This window comes from Saccostrea echinata, unplaced genomic scaffold, assembly GCF_033153115.1.
Source record: "Saccostrea echinata isolate AGI-Se365-2 ecotype Australia unplaced genomic scaffold, CSIRO_AGI_Sech_v1 ptg000042l, whole genome shotgun sequence".
Lineage (NCBI taxonomy): Eukaryota > Metazoa > Mollusca > Bivalvia > Ostreida > Ostreidae > Saccostrea > Saccostrea echinata.
This window is the reverse complement of record NW_026889791.1, coordinates 2134878-2150223: the sequence shown is the minus strand read 5'-3', so window position 1 is coordinate 2150223 and position 15346 is coordinate 2134878. Positions and strand designations below refer to the sequence as shown.

Below are 15346 nucleotides of genomic sequence, written 5' to 3'. Positions count from 1 at the left end.
ACATTCCATTGCTATGTGAATCATAACGGGAAACGTATCTATTTCATTAATAGTAGTGACTTACATTTGAATATCTGCTGTCGTATTTTATTCACTGAAGTTTACAAGAATTACGATATACAAAGAAAGTAAATCATATACAGTTAATTATAGTTTTTGTAGGAATAATCTCAATATTATACTAATATGAGAAATAGTTTTTATGCCTGAAATATTTATTGAATAGTGAGTATTAAGAAACAAGAAGAGTTATCTCTCTTTGTGTATTTTATATGTGTGTGTGTTGTTGTGTGTTAAATAATGTCTGTGTTTATTTCAGACTGTTGAATATTGAATATTGAATATTGGATATATAAAGGATTGGAACACCAACAATATTTGTTACATTTTTCATATTTAAATGCACTTACAGGCAGTAAATGAGGTCAGAAATGAAGCAATTTTTGTAATCCAAACAAAATAAGACAAAAGTGTGCCTTTTAATTTTCTTGACTTTTTTCTTATGGGAAACATAGAGCGCAGCTTTGAACATGCAAAATTTTTTCTGTCAGTAATTAGTCTTGGATAGATACATCTTTGGTAAAAATATAAAGTTTGTTCAAGTTTGCACTCAATATTTTCTGGAAGAAAAACTGTTTGAAAAAAGCAGTTTTATACAAAATATGCTAAAATGGCGGGAAAAGGTGAACTTTATGATGTCATATTTCTAAATTAATGGCATTTTGATCAAATTAAAAATTACGAATTAAGGTCAGGTGTATAGCTGTGCAAAGTAAAGCTATTCATAAAGTAAAATTAAGATATTCATTTTAAGGGGCCATTCGAGACACTAATCATATACACGATTCCTTTTCACAAGTTTTAGTAATTCTTAGTAATCTATGTATAAATTTGCAGTCAACTAGTGATGAGAGTTTAATCAGGTATTATAATAAAGCATTTTTGTGATGTCACATGACTTTGCTGATCACGTGACGGACACTTATAAATTCCTAAATGTTGCACAAAAATCGCATCAGCACAAGTATAAAACAAAATTATTATAAAAAGTTTGTTACATAAGTTAATTCATCGTGATCTTAGGTACATATAAAGTGCTAGGGGCAAGTCTGAGTTTTACTTCTTAAGAAAATAGTTGACACGAGAAATTCATATTACCACATACAAGGGGTCATTTTCCACACTTTATCGCAATTCATTCAAAATACAATAAATTAAATACAATCCCCCAGCAAAATTCAGTTAGAGTACATACTTCTCTAGTAGATTCACACAGAATATCTTCAATTTATCCTTATGAATCCCTTGTGCCAGTCTAATATATATATATACCATATATAAATTCCGACCCTGTGTACGGACGTATATGAGGGGGCGTTTCACATTCAATTTTTACTATTGTTTGAATATGTGCATATCGGACAAGCGAAAGGAATGAAGATATTATTTATTGCAAATGTGCAACACCATAACGGTACATTGTAGCTTAAAAACAATTCAGAGACTTGAATTGAACAACAACGCCAAAAAAAAAAAAAAAAAAAAAAAAAAAAAATCCCCATGTCATGAGAAAAGGAATGTATAAGTTATGACACTTTCCCCAGTATGCAGTGACATGACGTCATATGCTACTATGACGTCATATCTAGGTACTTAAGAGAAGTTACCACAGTTAGCGCATATTGATATTTTACGGACAGCCTTATCCTATAGCCGCGAACCTGAGACAAACATCGTCAAATTTCCTTATCTACATGTATGTGGTCATATTCCACAATCATCTGCAAATGCTATTTACGTCTTTCAACGTATTTAGGAGCATACTCTAAGTACGATCATTTTAAAAGACATATTACTGACAAATAAGTTGATGTTACAAGGATTTCAACAAACTCGATTAAAATAAGCATTTCATTAAGACTATGGTCGTTACAATAAGTTTGTTAGCAAATACAATCTATAATTGTGGTGTATTTTGACTGAAATACATGTACCTCATAACCTTGATCACAATTGTGAAGCTTTTGTTTGACACTTAATTTGACTACGAATTATTCCGTCTACCTGATCAATATATCAAGCTCATGGCGGCTGTGATCGGTCAACAGAGGGTACTTATTCCTCCTAGGCACATGAATCCACCCAGGAATTTTCAGGGGTCTGTTTTTGTGCCCTGTACCAACAGCTAATGATAAAACACCGCTTAATGATAGAACTATCATTAAGCGTTGCAATTGCAATCACTAATGATAAAAATATGATTAAAAAATGTCAATTATACTTCAATTCAAATCTTAACACGTGGCCCATGGGTCACAACGCTCACCTGAGTTACTTTAAGTCCTGCTGTTTTTCAGATATTTAATTTTATATTCCCTTGCAAAATTATGAGATTATGGTTCCACCTTAACTCTAAAGTGTCTTAAAATCCACATACCATGGGGATGCTTCAATACCGATAGGACATTCTTTTTGAAATTTAGAAAATTCTTTTTTCTGTATACATGCATTATGTATAATTTTATACTGATCTCATCCAACTCTAACCCAGGGTTCATAATTTAAAAATTAAATTCACATACAGAACTATATTTTCATATTAATGTCTATTGTGTTTTTTAAAGTTTTTTTGGAAAGTTTTAAAAAATAGTTTCACGTAAAATTTTGATTTCATCATGTTCATTGTGTGGCCCCACCCTTACACAGGGGGCCAGAGATGATCGAATAGCTTAGAATCTTCACTAACAAGGGAAGCCTTAAAATAATTCCTTTTTTTCTGGCCCAGTGGTTCTTGAGAGGACGATTTTTAAATTTAAGATAAATTTCCTTATATTTTTCAATGTAAAACGTTCATTCCCTATTGGGGCTCAACCCTAAAACCGGGGGTCATGTTTTGAAGAATTTGTAATCTACATTTCCTCAGGACATGTTTCAGCTTTTCTGGCCCAGTGGTTATTGAACAGAAGATTTTTAATGTCCTCACCCTATCCTTGCCTTTTTTTTCTGAATTTCTGCCCTTCAAAGATACATGACCCTTTATTTGAACAATAAAGAATCCCCTTTACCCAGGCATGCTTTGTGCCAACTTAGAATAAAACAATGGTACATAAAAAGAAGTTGAAAACGTGAAAATTTTACAGACGGACGGACGGACAGACAAACACCGGACAAATGATGATCTGACAGAAAAGCTCACTTGAGCATTTAGCTCAGGTGAGTTTAAAAAAGGAGGCCCACTGGCTACAACCCTCACTTGAGTCACTTTGGCCCTGCTGTTTTTCATCAAATTATTTCCTTTGCAATATTTTGATTTCCTATTGTAGCCCCATCCTACCCAAGGGGCCATAATATAAGAAAAAAAAATCAGAATCGATACTACCCCAGTAACCTTCAACATAAGTTTCACCTTATCTGGCCCAGTGGTTCTTCAGAAGAAAATTTTTAAAGATTTTTCAATATATTTCAAAATTCGATATTTTGGCCCCAACCTACCCCCTGGGGGCATCATTTGAACAATTTCGAATCAACACTGCTAAGGAAGCTCTCACACAGACGTTTCACTATTTCTGTTTCAGTGGTTCTTGAGGGTTTTCCCTAAATATTTCAAAGTAAAACTTTGATTCCCTTTTGTGGCCCCACCATACACTGGGGGCCATGATTTGAAAAAACTTAGAATTTGAGCTAATTTAACAAAGATAATCAACAAATGCGAAGCTCACCTCAACGAATGTAATCAATCATTCAAAACTTGATACAAAATTAATGTTTTTGAAATTTTCATCCGTAGAAACATAACATATAAGATGGAGAAGTAGTTAAAAGACTGCTCTAAAACTTAAGAGGCTGATGTCTAAGGTATAGCTTAAAACCTTAAGCCCCCCCCCCCCCCCTTCAGCTTCATAGAGAGGAGTTGAACAAGAGACCCATGGGCCACAACGCTCAACTGAGTCACTTTGGCCCTGTTGTTCTACGTAAGATTTTCCCCCTTGTAATACTTATTGGCAATTTGGGAGAGGACTATCTAAGTTGGGAGAGGACTATCTAAGTTTTTAGAACTTGTGTCTAATCCCTTTGACATATTGTCAATAAAATATGTTCAAAACAACAAACAATACTTATTCCATATTGCAGCTCCATCACAGGTATGTTAAGGCTTCCCATAGAATATTGCAATGTACTCTATGCCTTCACTTCTCTGAACTACTAATGTATGACATCATAATTGAAAATGATGTCAAGTCATTGCAAACTTGAGCTGTTATGATGGGGGGAGTGTCATAAACTTTACATCTTATTTCAATCTGCGTATTAATGTCAGAAAGCTATTATAAAATTCTAGTGTTTTAATTGTATATTTTAAATCTAATATGTCCGAATACCTTAAAATACATGTATGTCGCTTAATTTATATTTAAAATTCAGCGTGTTCAAAATTATACGAAAAATATACGTTTGAAATTTGCCCTGTTTTATACCTATAGTTAGAGGTAGAATTTACAAAATGCATATAAAAGAGCCTGGTGCAGGTGATTAATGAGGATTTATTCGAGATCTTTTCATGGAAATTTGAGAGAGGAGTTTGCCCTCTAACCGAATCTTGCTTGGGAAAAATATGTGATGACTTTCTCTTAATACAGATTACGATATTGTGTGGAAAATATCCTCAAATTTGTCGTTAAGTTGAATTTCTTGTGAATTATTTTGTACCCAAGTAAAAGTAAACTTTTCCCAAACACATTTTGGGTACACGAGGATACGACGAGTTTATTTATATGACAAAAAGTAAGTATTAATTGTTTAAATCGGCTGCACCAAAGCAATTTATGTGAAACACTTCAAAAAAACCTATATAACTTATAAATTAAAACCAAAAACGACCTTGTAATGCAGTGTTATGTTATCAGGAAGCCTTCATATTGCTGCGACCCTGTACCAGGGGCCATAATTTTGAACATTTTAGATTCTACACTACATGTACCTCAGAAAACTTCATCATGAGTTTCACATTTTCTGACCAAGTGGTTCTTGAGACAAAGTTTTTTTTTTCCCTATATGTATTTCAATATAAAACTTTTATTCCCTTTTGTGGCCACACCCTACCCCTTGGGGCCACGATTTGTATTATTTAGAATTTACAGTACCCAAGGAAGCTTCATAATACGTTTCAGTTTTCTTCTGGCTCTTTGGTTCTTTAGAAGAAGATCTTTTTCTATATATTTTAGGAATGACTCTAATTCTTGGCCAAATTATTCGAGTATAACCTGGTTTGGGTCCGCGAAGCGGATTATAAAACAGCGTAAACTGACCCAAACCAGGTTATACTCGAATAATTTGGCCAAGAATTAGAGTCATTCCTTAATATAATTTAATTTTAAATTCATTAAATAACTATGGGTGTAAAATTTCGTTGCTTTTTATTAGTTCAAATTTACCGCTCAATAATACAACCGTTACGGTAGAAACGGAAGTAACGGAAGTGATGGGAAGCGAGGGGAGGTAAAAACTGATACATAGGCCCGGCCCAGCAGCCTTGTTGTTTGTTTACGTGTGGTAAGATCGAATTATTGTTTGAAGTTAAGGGTACATTTATTAAATCTGGAATTTCCCATGAATCCCGAGGACTGGAAATGAGAGGATTGTATGGATACAGACGATTCAGCTGGTTGTCAGGGGGTGTGTTCCCATACCAAACCAGGTTATACAGTCGTAAGTTGTGTTCCTTCTTGGATATTAACCAATTAGAGGCTAGAATACAAACAAAATTAAATTATTTCAATGTAAAACTTTGATAACCTATTTTGGTCCACCCTACCCCAAGGGGCTATGATTTGTATTTTTTAGAATCTACACTACCTCAGGAAGGTTCCACATACCGTGAGTTTTAGATTTTCTGGCCCAGTGGGTCTCCACAAGGAGATTCTATAAGATTTTTCCTACATATTAAATGTAAAACTTTGATTCTCTATTGTGACCCCATCCTACCCTCGGGCCTCGGGGGCCTTGATTTGAATAATTTAGAATCTACACTACCTCAGGAAAATTCCACACAAGTTTCACCCTTTCTGGCCCAGTGGTTCTTTAGAATTTTTAATGACCCCACCCTATTTTTGTCTTTTCTTAATTATCTCCTTGGATTATCCTTCATTTTAACATTTTAAATTCCCCTTCACACAAGGACCCTTATTATCAACTTTGGTTAAAACTGGCCCCATGGTTCTTGAGAAGATTAAAATGTGAAAAGTTTACAGAAGGACAGATGGACAGACAATGGGTGATCAGAAAAGCTCAGGTGAAACTAAAAGGGACACATATGACAATGATCCTTTTTTCACATTCCAATAGTTATGTTTATTGGAATATGTAAAAAAAAAAAAAGTATTATTATCGCATTTTCAGGTCATCTCCAAGGAGTTGTGTTTGTGTGTGTGTGTGTGTGGGGGGGGGGGGGGGGGGGGTAGGCTTAATAAGTTTATCAAGGTAATAACTTTTTATGCTTATCTTTTATGCTTTTTATGCTTGTATTTATGTTATACTTGAGTCTTTTTCCTTGAAACAAATGACACTTTTCAAGATTTTTTGCATGCCTGTTCCTATCCCTTATCAACATGCTCAATAAACACATGAATTTCCCTTTCAAATCACATTTGTAATTTTTTTCTCTAATATGTGTTTTCATGTGCCTTTTCATGTTTTTCTCTATAACACAAATCACATTTAATTCTTTATTTGTTCACCTCTATGTATCTTCTCATGTTTTTTTTTTCAAATATGTCTTCTGAATAAAAGGTTTTCCAGATACATCACACAAATTTAGGTTTGTTCTCCTTTATGTATTTTCATATGTCTCTGTAAACTATCTCGGTACTTAAATTCCTTCCCACAGACATCACAACTATAGGCTTTTTCAAACGTATGCGTCTTCATGTGTTTTTTCAGGTGTGACTTTTCACGAAATGCTTTTCCGCAGATATCACACGAATGAGATTTTTCTTCTCTATGTACTTTCATGTGTCTTTGTAAACCATCTGGATATTTAAATTCTTTCCCACAGACATCACAACTATGGGCTTTTTCAAATGTATGCGTCGTTCTGTGTCTTTTCAAGTGCACCTTTTCACGAAATGTTTTTTCGCAGATATCACACGAATGAGGATTTTCTCCTTTATGTATTTTCATGTGTCTTTGTAAACCCATTGAATCACCAAGTACTTTTCCACACACATCACATGTATTTTCTCTCTCTGAATTCCCGATCACATCACACTCAGTGGGATCTCCATCAGCATGTGTCTTCATGACGTGTCGCTTTAAGTGCTTTGGTAAAGAGAAAACCCTCTCACACAAATCACATTTATAATGTTCATCACCTGTATGTGTCCTTATGTGTATGTTTAAGCTCTTTAAGCATTTGTATGTCTTTTCACACACATCACATTTATAAGGTCCATCAAATGAATGAGTCAACATGTGTCTCTTTAAGATAGATAATTTCTTGAATGCCTTCCCACACACATCACATTTATCAATTGTATGTGTCCTCATATGTATCTGTAAGACATTTGATTGGATGAATACCTTCCCACACACATTACATTCAAAAGGTTTATAACCTGCATGTGTCCACATATGTCTGCGTAAGGCATTTGCCTGCATGAATGCCTGACAACACTGCTCACATTTGTACGGCGTCTCACCTGTGTGTCTCCTCATGTGTGTTCTTAAGGAACTCGATATGCTGCATGCCTTTCCGCATATACCACATACATAAGGCTTCTCACCAGTATGTATCCTCATATGTTTCTTTAAGCTTCCTGCTTCCCTTAATTCACTCCCACACACATCACACTTACAAAGTTTATCTCCTGTATCAGTTCCCATTTGTGGTAATTTATCTGAACAAGTTGATTCTCACAAGCCGAATGTTACATTCATTTGGCTTTCTTCACAGGTGTATTGATGCATCTATTTAAAATCGCTATACAAGTTGTGTGTTGATGTGTCTTTTTATGTAATGTTTTCTGAAAAAAAAATGCATTCAGAAGGTATTTTAATGGTATCTGTCCTGAAGTGTTTCCCTAAATGTTCTGAATGAGTCAAGAACTTTTCCACAGATGATACATTCATAAGGCTTTATGCATATTAAAAGTGTTGTCTTTTTCTAAATTTTTGTCTTTTTCTGTTGGTTATCAGCACTGTAATTTTTCAACTTTTCAGCATCGCTTTGAATGTGTGATTTAGGTGAACAAGCTGTATTTTTCCCCCTGAAAATTTGACAAAGAAATCATTTTTAATACTAGATCAAGGTACTTGTGAAATGTAAAATTTAGGATAATAATTACAAACTTGTGTCAGAAAAATTCAACATATCTACAGGGCTCGACATTAACGCTTGTCCGCTTGTCCGGTACCAGTGAAAAAAAATTACGGACAAGTGAATATTGCCGGGCACTTGTCCGACTGGACAAGTGCATTTTAATGTAAAAGAGTCTCTACATAATAAAAATAACGACTCTTGAAAGTTAATCGGCAGTTTGAAGACGGAAGCTGTACATAAAAACCGGACTTCGATTCCGATAGAGATCGTAAATTGAGTTCACATTCGATCGGGATCGAAGTTCACTAATTGCATACTACTGAAAAGGCATGGGACTTACGAACTTAACGAATGACTGTGGACATTTATGTTGTTGTCAGGACAGAAAGCCTAGATAAAATTTCGTTTTATGTGTATTTTGTATTTATCAATAACATCACGAATCAATCAAGCACATGCCATGTGTAATGGACTTTATTTTAGTTTTCAAGTTGACAGTATTAGATCTCTATTGAAAAATTTTCGGACAAGTGAAGTTGAAGTTCGGACAAGTGAATGTCTTGGTCACTTGTCCGAATGGACAAGTAGGAAAAAATGTTAATGTCGAGCCCTGATCTAATAGATTTATGTTAGTTCATATAAATAACATGAATAACAATTGTCAGAATTTATGCCTTAAAAAGCAGATTAAGGACCTATGAAAAAATATATTTGAACTTGATCATGTTGATATAACAAATTGTTGATCTTGTCAAAACAAATTTAATTCATTAAAACAGTTTTTTTGATTTCCATATAATGAATTAAATTTGTTAAAACAGATTTATTATATTATCATAATAACAAATTCAAAACCTCGCTATAACAGATTAATTTTATTATAACAAATTCTAACAAGCATTCTGAGAGTATTGCATTAGCAATACTAGTCCCCTATTGGCAAAGTGTAATCTGGTTCCCGTTAAAAATTGAAAATGCCATAATTCCATCAAAAATCATTGAAGTGGAACAAAATGCAAACTTGAACTATAACTAATCAAGACGATAAAGTCACATACCAAAAATCAGCTCAATATCTGCAAGCGTTTAGAAAAAAAATTGTGGAAAACCCTTAAAAATTGAAAAGGTCTTAATTCCATCAAAAATCAATGAAGCAGAATGAAATGAAAACTTGGTCTGTAACTCATCAAGATACACTCACATACCAAAAATCAGCTCAATATTTCAGGGGCTGACAAATAGATTTTTTTGGGCACTTGTCCAAGGGCAAGTGTATGGTGAAAATTCACTTGCCCTACCTGAATTTTTGCTTGCCCATGCAACCATAAACTAATACTCTATTTATATATATTTAAAATTTTAAAATAGGAAGAAAAATACTGAGTGGAACATGCCCAAAATTAAATCTATGACTTATTTTTAAATATTTATTTTGTTTTTTTAAGTCACTTGCCCACAGGCAGGTGGTTGATAAAATTTCACTTGCCCTCTCGTAAAATTCATTAGCCCCGGGCGTCGGGCAATGGGATTTGTCAGCCCATGTATTTGCATGCGTTTAGGAAAAAAGTGTGGAAAATCAAGTGGGACAGACTGATAGAGGGACAGACAGAGGGACAGATAGCTAGACAGACAGACAGATGCAGAGAAAACCTATAGTCCACTCCGGTTTCACCAGTAGGGGACTGAAATTGTATTATCACCAATCAAATTCATTTAAACAAAGTCTTGTATTTGTTCAAATTAATTGAATTTGACATTTTGGGTCCATAGTACAATATTTATGAATCCAATATATAATGAATTGCAGAATTTGTTTATTGATAAACAAATTAAATTTGTTATAACAAATTTAATATATGATTAAACATTCTTTTTTCCCGCAGTATTTATCAATGTGTAAACTCATATGCCTTTGTACACACAAACTGATTTAGATGTGTAGTGACGCCATGACTGCTCCCGCAGGCAGCCAAAATTTCAAATGCCATGCACAAAATGTGCATTTATCAGTGAGGATTATGTGAATTGGCAAAAATATCTAAAATAGTTTGGGAGTCAAGGGGCTGACAAAATATGGGCTTTATCAACAAAATAAGTTTAAATGAGTGACAAAAATTGAAGTGTGACAGTTTGTTCAACAACTTTCAGATCCTGACCTGGCTGAATGAACCACCACACCATTGAAAGGAAGTCTGAATCATCCCTATGTTTGTGTTTACCTTACTTGGAGATAAAAGCAAACGTCTGGACTAGTCTGGATGATGCAGATTAAATGAAAACACGGACGATACTTTAATTTTTTATCTGGACAAAAATGGAAACTGATTGCGGCAAAAAAGGAAGTACTGAAAACACTCATAAATATCAGATTCTTGGCTTCAAATTAGCGGAATTTCGCTAAACACCAGACAGAATCTTGATTTCTTGCTTTATATCAAAGTATATTCACAAAACTAAATGACCTGATTTTTTGAATGACCTGATATTTCTAAAGACCTGATGTTTTTAAATGAATTGCTGCAAATATTCATATTTCATTAACATTGAAATCTGTTTCAATTTCCTAAAACTATGTTATAAAAATAAATCAGATCATTTAAACCGATCAGATCATTCAAATATATCAGGTCATTCAAAAATATCAGGTCTTTAGTAGAAAAATTATCAGTAGTTCAAAGTCAATTTTTTCATAAATTGCTGCAAATATTTTTGTCTCAAAAATATTTAAATATGTTTAAGGTATGTAACTCATCAGCATTTCAGAAAAGTTCAGTCAGAATTCTATTTCTTTTGGTGGAAGGATATTTAGAAGAAAATTCTTCAAATCTACACATTTGTTAATTAAATTTGATATCTTGGAACTTTAGCCCCAAATATTTTTACTTACAGAATATTTTCCATTATGATACACTAGGAATATTAACTATCGGTCTCAATTTATATATTAAGAACAAATTTTACACATTCACTCAACAGACTTTGCCAAGAAATGAAGATATATTAAGAAAGTCAAGATAAAATTTCCACCATTATTTGTCTGAAAATCGCACATTTTGACCGACTTCTCAGAATTTACATCAATGACCCCAACTTTTTCTTTCATTATTTTAACCAACACGACACTTCTCACCGATCAGCACTTAAGTCATAAAAAGTTTGATACAAGAAAATATTTAATTGCCTATTTAGATTTTTTATACCCCAAATATGAAACTTTTTAAGTGCAAAAAGGTCACACATTATGCACATTAATTTGCATGATTTGTTCAATGATGAATATTATTCAAACCATTTTACGTAAAATAAGATTATATTTATTGCCATAAGTACATCTGATAACATATGATAAAAATTAAAGTGATTAACCAAAGAGTTACAATTTAAGTGCAAAAAGGTCAATTTAGTTGTACTGTGGCTCAGTAAGATGCACACTGACCCCCCATTTTCTTTGCGATTTTGAGTCATGCTATATGAGTACATATCTAAAATATACTTCCAAAAAAATCCTTGATATAACTAATTTCACAAGTTACATACTTTCCCTATTAAAGAATGTTATAAAAATATATCAGTCATTTAAAACATCAGATGCAAGTCATAAATATTGTGTCTTTTAAAATATCAAGTTTTCACTAGAAATATCAGGTCATCAAGTTTTGTAAATATACACCTTGATACAAGGAAATAATTCTCAGTATTATCCCCTAAAGGTGTATTTAAGCAGGCGCGTAGCTGCCTATACGCAAATACGCAAGTGCGTACACATCATTTGACCAAGAGAGAGAGAGAGAGAGAGAGAGAGGAGATTCAAAGAAAAAAATCTCATTTTCATCCAACAAATATTCGTGTTATGAATTATTTTTGTATCATACAGTTTCAACTGAAATTTTATTTTATATGACTGTGTAAAAAAAAATTGAAATCCTTTATGAAATCATTGCCAATTTCCAATAAATCATTCGTTAAATTGTAACTGTTCTTTAATACATTGACATTAATTTTAAAAAATCTTTGAGAAATTAAAATTCAAACACATCGTTGAATGCCATGATTTACTAGTACATGATTTAAAATACGGTATTTTTTGCTAATAGTTATCAATAATTAAGTATACGCGTTTTTGAATGTTTAAGAAAGAGTCTATGATACCAATATATACCGTTTAAATATTTAGCCTAAACTACAAGTACAGTAATTTTCCATGGAAGTATTAACTTTGCGAAAAAACAATAAATATTGCTATATGTTAACTTTGCGTTAAAACAATAAATTTTACTGTATGTCTTTTATTTGCTAAACAAACGCTAAATTTCAAACTAGTATCTTTTTATTTTGCAAGAAATGAGTGAAATATTTGGTAAAACTTAGGAGCTTCTGGGCCCTCACCAGCAGGGACATAGTTTAGGGGGAGGAGGCAGAGGGGTGCCTCCCCCCCCCCCCCCCCACTTATTTCCAAACCTAACCTTTCAATCTGGTAATTTGGTAACGTATTAATAAAATTTTGATTAGTGAAAGTTGGAAAGCACCCTCCATCCCCCGTTCTCTGCGTACACTTCACTTCCATTCTGGCTACGTGCAAATCAGTATAGTATCATCTTTATATAAATCAATAATTTTCACCCAAGATATGAAATATAATGTTTAAATTGATAATTTTATATGATATTTTTTCATCAGGTCAATGTCAGGTCTTTAGTATGTACCAATCAATTCTTCCCGCATGCAAAAATATCTTCTTACAGGAAACTAGAGACATAAAAAAAACTATTTTTTGTATTATGTCTCTGAGTAAACACACCATTTTCTCAAATCTTTATCAGCGATGTCTAAATTCGTTGCAGTGATATCTTTTTTTACAAGAAACAAATTGCGGCATTATCCTGTTATTCGCTCCGCGGAGTGAATAATATTTGACGTTGTTGACGTTATGTTTTTCTACTTGCCTTTGAAAGAATATATATTTTAAGAAATTAGCCTTTATTCCGTCGTAATTTTTTCTTTGATTATCATATATTCTTAAACCCCAATTAAATGACGTTTTTTCGTAATTTAAACCTCCCTTTGAAAGAATATATATTTTAAGAAATTAGCGTTTATTTCGTCGGAATTCTTTTTAACCCCGATTAAATTTCAGTATCGAGTGAAATTTTAAATGTGAGATAATATAGAGCGTTTATTCCGTGGATTTCTTTATTTCTCTTGCGTGAGGAAATAAATTTCATCAAGTTAATTACTCTCTATATAATGTAACGGAATAAATCCTATTTTCATTAATAATTTCATGTTCATTCATTTATCAGGGAATAAAGTGAAATATATTATATTTTCATGCTTGTTTTATTACGGAATAAACCATAATTATCTTCATGTTTTATCTATTGTTTGTTTACACGTTAATTTAATTAAAACTGAGGAAATTAATCATGTACTCAACTGTATGATATATTTTATGTTTATTTATACACCTGTAACGGAATAAACCATATTTTCATGCCATTTCAATTATAATTTCTATTAGGTAAGGAAGCCATGCGTTTGCAGAGACACAGTACTCTATATTTATGTGAATTTACAAAGCACATAATATCATTTGAACAGGGAATATATCTCTGTACATACATGATATCATTTCTTCGATCTTTACTGTATCTGACCTTTAAATTCAATGCCATAACAACAATTAAAGAAAAATACGCTTTCACATTTACTCCTAACAATAGGAAAGACTAACAGATGCATGAATAGCGTTCACCTATGGTTCAGTAAACACTGCTAAACAATTGAGAATGGCGTTTGTAAAAAATCTACCTCTGTTCATTCGCACCGGTGCGAATAAGTATAACTCTATTTTCATCCATAAAATGCCTTTTTCACAATGAATATCCCCCCAAAATCCAGAGAATTTCAGCTTGAAAATGGAATTAAATTAAGATTGTCTGTATATATATATTACTCCTGTTATTCTCACCGGTGCGAATAAGTATGGCCCTATGTCCTTTCATAAAATGTCAATTTTAGAGTGAATATCCCCCCAAAAACTCCAAGCCCCATTTTTTATATACTCTCCCCCAAAGAAACCCTTTTCCGGAAAGTCTTCCCTTTCCAGAGCATTTTAGCTTGAAAATGGAAAGATCGTCGGTATATATATACTCCTGTTATTCGCACCGGTGCGAATAAGTATGGCCCTATGTCCTTTCATAAAATGTCAATTTTAGAATGAATATCCCCCAAAAAACTCCAAGCCCCATTTTTTATATACTCTCCCCCAAAGAAACCCTTTTCCCGGGAAGTCTTCCCTTTCCAGAACATTTTAGCTTGAAAATGGAAAGATCGTCGATATATATATACTCCTGTTATTCGCACCGGTGCGAATAAGTATGGCCCTTTGTCCTTTCATAAAATGTCAATTTTAGAATGAATATCCCCCAAAAAACTCCAAGCCCCATTTTTTATATACTCTCCCCCAAAGAAACCCTTTTCCCGGGAAGTCTTCCCTTCCCAGAGCATTTTAGCTTGAAAATGGAAAGATCGTCGATATATATATACTTCTGTTATTCGCACCGGTGCGAATAAGTATGGCCCTATGTCCTTTCATAAAATGTCAATTTTAGAATGAATATCCCCCAAAAAACTCCAAGCCCCATTTTTTATATACTCTCCCCCAAAGAAACCCTTTTCCCGGGAAGTCTTCCCTTTCCAGAGCATTTTAGCTTGAAAATGGAAAGATCGTCGGTATATATATACTCCTGTTATTCGCACCGGTGCGAATAAGTATGGCCCTATGTCCTTTCATAAAATGTCAATTTTAGAATGAATATCCCCCAAAAAACTCCAAGCCCCATTTTTTATATACTCTCCCCCAAAGAAACCCTTTTCCCGGAAAGTCTTCCCTTTCCAGAGCATTTTAGCTTGAAAATGGAAAGATCGTCGGTATATATATACTCCTGTTATTCGCACTGGTGCGAATAAGTATGGCCCTTTGTCCTTTCATAAAATGTCAATTTTAGAATGAATATCCCCCAAAAAACTCCA

At 33.4% G+C, this 15346-nt stretch overlaps 1 protein-coding gene across 1 annotated transcript; it reads right to left on the bottom strand.

Annotated features, from left to right (window-relative positions):
• Positions 1-6708: 6708 nt before the first annotated feature.
• LOC133201147 (zinc finger protein 62 homolog) lies at positions 6709-8041 on the bottom strand. Its single transcript, XM_061336930.1, has one exon. It carries the CDS (start codon positions 7876-7878, stop codon positions 6811-6813), a length of 1068 nt encoding a protein of 355 aa, XP_061192914.1. The 5' UTR covers positions 7879-8041; the 3' UTR covers positions 6709-6810.
• Positions 8042-15346: the final 7305 nt, after the last annotated feature.

Coding starts and splice junctions, on each gene's coding strand:
- LOC133201147 (XM_061336930.1), bottom strand. CDS start 7,878: ATGGGAACTGATACAGGAGATAAACTTTGTAAGTGTGATGTGTGTGGG.